Here is a 4,870-nt window from a genome sequence, read left to right as displayed (position 1 = left end):
CTAGACTCTTGGGTTCAGGTGTCTTCCCACCTCCATCCCCTGAGTAGCTGGGACTACAGGAGCACACCACCATGCCTGGTAAGAAAATACTCTTAATTCCATTTAGGTTCATATAAAGATCTAACTTCAGAGGAGTTTTCTTGATAGAACAAAAGTGCAGGAGACTTTTCAGTAATACAGACTGAATTATTCACCAAAACTATATTGACTATACATGACAGAACTAAAGAGGAATAAATCAGGGTCAGTTTAATGTTTCATTAGGTATTTAGAGACCAGAAGAAATAAGAAAACCTTATTTAAAATATTTTAATTTCTAAAAAAGTTTAAATCATATTAAAATTGAAACAATTCCATTGTACAGTACTTGACAATACATGTCAACAAACTGAAAAGTAAAACAAATCAGTACATCAGTTTTCTTTACTTTCAAAGATTAATAATGTACAGACTCTTGCTCCTGAAGATGCAAAAATCAGCAGTACTGAAATGTTAAAATAGGAATCTGAAACAAAATGAATTCAATCTGATCAAATCCAATTAATTGAAGTTTTCATTTTATTCAGTTGCGATGAAAATAGCAGCTACTATTTCATCCAATATGCCAGTGATATCAACTTCAGAAGAAATGATCTGCCTGGCTGTGCAGAACAAGAACGGTCATCTTTTGCTGAAAGGATGGGAGTTTTTCAAATTTGGTTTTCATGTCATGGTTTCCAAATAAATAAACTGCTCCACCCAATGTCTTGGCAGTCTAGTCGTTATATCTGCCTTCCAGCCCATCATCATATAGCCATTTATAAGCATAATCTTTGGAAGAGTGTATAGTTTCAAAAAGTCGTTTGAAGTCTTGAGGGTGCCAGTTAGTTACTTTATCTTCTTTCTTTTTTCCTATTCGCCTCAATATATCTTCTGCATCAAGTGGAGTCAATGAACTGCAAAATAAATACAAAGTAAATGTGCTTAATTCTTTTTCATGCATCTGTCAGTTAATGGAGACAAAAATGGCTTCCAAGTCAAATTTAAAATGTCTAACTTAGGCATACAGAGTGCTATAATGGACATGGGAGGATCAGCAGGGAAGAGGATGGGAGGAGCGTAAAGGATAAAAAGCCACCTGTGGGTACCATGTACACTATTTGGGTGATGGGTACACTAAAAGCCCACACTTCATCACTACATAGTTCATCCATGTAACCAAAAAACCACCTGTATTCCCAAGGCTATTGAGATAAGAAAATAAACAAACAAAAAAAAGCTGAACTTATTATATATAAGCAATTTTATTTAGTTTAAGAGGTTGCAATAGGGCCGGGCGCGGTGGCTCATGCCTGTAATCCCAGCACTTTGGGAGGCCGAGGCGGGTGGATCACGAGGTCAAGAGATCGAGACCATCCTGGTCAACATGGTGAAACCCCGTCTCTACTAAAAATACAAAAAATTAGCTGGGCATGGTGATGCGTGCCTGTAATCCCAGCTACTCAGGAGGCTGAGGCAGGAGAATTGCCTGAACCCAGAAGGCGGAGGTTGCGGTGAGCCGAGATCGCGCCATTGCACTCCAGCCTGGGTAACAAGAGCGAAACTCCGTCTCAAAAAAAAAAGAAAAAGAGGTTGCAATAACTTTATGTTTATTTCTAAAGTTTCACAGCTAACCTATAATGAAAGTATCAATAGCAGGTTTAGGCTTTAACATATTGCAATCAATTTTTACACAAAATTCTAGTTTAATCACTACCCTTTAACACATTATTCTGCCTACCTCTTTCACCCTTTTCCTTTTTGCAAAAAAATATTCTTAACTTCTTTCAGTTCATGTCAAAGTTCAGTAAGTACAAACAGCAGAAGTTGCTGTTACAAAGAGGGAATCACTTCACATTTTGATGTAACTGTCATTGGTAAATTAATTATAAATCAGCAAACTTCCTTATACAGTCATGCACTGCTTCATGATGGAGGTATGTTCTGAGAAGTGCACTGTTCGGTGATTTCACTGTTGCTTGAACATCTTACAGTGTACTTAAAACAAACCTAGGTGGTATAGCCTACTACATACTTAGGATATATGGCATAGATATTGCTCCAAGGCTACAAACCCGTGCAACATATTACTGTACTGGATACTGTGGGCAACTATAACACGATGGCAAGCAATAGAAAAGATGCAGCAAAAACAGAGCGTCAGAATCTTATGCAACCACTATTGCACATTTGGTCTACCACGGACTGCAATGCCACTATGAGGTATATAACTGCATGTCAGCTTAGCAAGAAACCACCAATAAGCCTCTGACAACAATAAGTAAACAACTGCAAAAAAATATTTTGGGTTGGGTGTGGTGGCTCACACCTGTTATCCCAGCACTTGGGGAGGCTAGGTGGGAGGATCATGTGAGCCCAAGAGTTCAATGCTATCCTAAGCAACAAAGTGAGACACCATCTCTACAAAAAATGTAAAAGGTTAGCTCTGCATAGTGGTGGGCACAGCAGTCCCAGCTACTCAGGGAAGAGGCTGAGGCAGGATCACTTGAGCCCAGGGGTTTGTGGTTGCAGTGAGCTATGATTGTGCCATTGTCCTCCAGACTGGGCAACAGAGTGAGACTCTGTCTCTTAAATTCCAATACTTTTTGATATTGAATAGAATCTTGGTAGCACATTTCTAACCCAGTGAGAGTACCAGGAGCATTCTTAACATTTTGCACCATGATTTATTACATTTATTTCTCATTTCCCTATTTTCTTGATGTTTTCATTCAAACTAGCCACCACAAGGTGGCAAGATAAAAAATAATAGATTGCCTTTTACTAATCTGTTATCAGTTCTTTTTTTAGAGATAAGAGTCTTGCTGTGTCACCCAGGCTCGTCTCAAACTCTTGGTGACCCTCTCTGTCTCCTATTTTTTTTTTTAGAGACAAGGTCAGCTTGCTGTGTGTCCCACATGGGAGTGCAGGTAAGTTCATAGCTCACTACAGCCTCCAACTCCCGGCCTCCTTAACTGTCCTCCCACCTTGGCCTCATAAAAAGTGCTGGGATTATAGGCATGAGCCACCGCACCCGGGCTATTGCCACTTTTAACATTCACTTTTACATAAATATTGTCCAGTCAACAGCTCATTCAAATTAGTTACATGATCAAATTAGTTAAAATAATTATTTTAACATTTTACCCATCCTCTGGCAATACTTTGGGCTGCTGATTACAAGGCCTCGTGCAACTTACAGAGACGTCTGCATCAGCCCTATAAACAAATGACACATACAGCCAGACGCGGTGGCTCACGCCTGTAACCCCAGCACGGTGGAAGGCCAAGCCGGGTGGATTGCTTGAGGCCAGGAGTTCGAGACCAGCCTGGGCAACACGAGGAAACCTCATCTCTACAAAAATTAGCATATGATTTATAAATATAAATCTAAAAATTTTATATTTTTACAAATATAAAAATTAGCCAGGTATGGTGGTGCATGTTTGTTAGTCCCAGCTACTCAGGAGGCTGAGGTGCGAGGATCACTCGAGCCTGGGAGGTCAAGGCTGCAGTGAGCGGAGACTGTGCCACTGCACTCCAGCCTGGACAACATAGTGAGACCCTTTTTCTAACAACAACAAAATTATAGACACAAACCAAGTAGTATTACTTACAAGCTATTATTTTGACAAAGCTTTAGATAAAAACATAAAATCTGATCCAGAGCAAGGGAACCAGGGTGGTATAATTATCTATCCCTACTTTGGTTAAGAAACAGAGCCACTGAAGACAGCGATGAGAGGGAACTGTGGGCCTGCCTCCAGGAATGCTGAGCTTTCTCCACCCCAGCTCGTGGTGAGCAGCGAGTGCCTCCTGTAAGGTAAAGCTAGGCCTATATGCCGAAAAGGAAAACACAACATGTAGGCATTGCTGCGCATTTTTCAAAGAAGGAAAATAAATGAAGCTCACTGAGAGACTGGGGGGAAATGTATTTTCCTCAAAATGTACATCAGGGAGAAGAAATTATTTTGAAGAAATGTATAAGGGAGGCCGAGTGCAGTGGCTCATGCTTGTAATCCCAGCACTCTGAGAGATTGAGGCGGGCAGATCCTGAGGTCAGAAGTTCGAGACCAGCCTGGCCAACAGAGTGAAACCCCGTCTCTACTAAAAATACAAAAAAATTAGCTGGGCATGGTGGTGGGCACCTGTAATCCCAGCTACCTGGGAGGCTGCGGCAGGAAAATCGCATGAACCTGGGAGGCGGAGTTTGCAGTGAGCTGAGATCTCGCCATTGCACTCCAGCCTGGGCGACAATGAGAGACTCCGTCTCACACACAAAAATACAATATATGAGGGAAAACATGGTACCTCAATCTGTTAACCAAGATATAAAAAATAGACCTCTAACATAAAAGAATAATCTGTGAATCAAATTGCTACTCTTTACCTGCTTTTATTCTTCTTACTTACCGTAAGTGGTCTATTATACGGCATTTGCGTTTCCCAAAACACTGCTTTACCATGTGAAAAAATACTTGATAGCTCATAGGTGTTAAGTTCTCTGTAAATAAATTTCTATCAGGAGTAATTTGAATAAAATACAGCTTTTCTTGTGATGGTTCTAATAATTCCTGGAGAGAAGGGAAAATGAATTGTATTAGTCACAAAATATTGCCAGAGTAAGACATTGTTTGCTTATTCCTTTTTTTTTTTTTTGAGACGGAGTTTCGCTTTTGTTACCAAGGCTGGAGAGCAATGGCGCGATCTCGGCTCACCACAACCTCCGCCTCCTGGGTTCAGGCAATTCTCCTGCCTCAGCCTCCTGAGTAGCTGGGATTACAGGCACACGCCACCATGCCCAGCTAACTTTTTGTATTTTAGTAGAGACGGGGTTTCACCATGTTGACCA

At 40.8% G+C, this 4,870-nt stretch overlaps 1 protein-coding gene across 2 annotated transcripts in view; it reads right to left on the bottom strand.

Moving 5' to 3' along the window:
- Positions 1 to 234: 234 nt before the first annotated feature.
- Positions 235 to 4,870, bottom strand: part of TFB2M (transcription factor B2, mitochondrial) — a 21,599-nt gene continuing 16,963 nt past the window's right edge. For both annotated transcript variants that reach the window (XM_017532083.2, XM_017532084.2), the window contains 2 exons: positions 4,432 to 4,592; positions 235 to 935 (listed from right to left, as the gene is read on the bottom strand). In XM_017532083.2, the coding sequence (XP_017387572.1) occupies positions 755 to 935; positions 4,432 to 4,592 (342 nt within the window). In that variant the 3' untranslated portion in view covers positions 235 to 754. The remainder of the gene's footprint in view (positions 936 to 4,431; positions 4,593 to 4,870) is intronic.

The sequence above is a fragment of the Cebus imitator genome, unplaced genomic scaffold, assembly GCF_001604975.1.
Source record: "Cebus imitator isolate Cc_AM_T3 unplaced genomic scaffold, Cebus_imitator-1.0 Scaffold75, whole genome shotgun sequence".
In the NCBI taxonomy this organism is placed as follows: domain Eukaryota; kingdom Metazoa; phylum Chordata; class Mammalia; order Primates; family Cebidae; genus Cebus; species Cebus imitator.
Note: the sequence above shows the minus strand (reverse complement) of the source record. Positions and strands in the feature narration are given on the sequence as shown.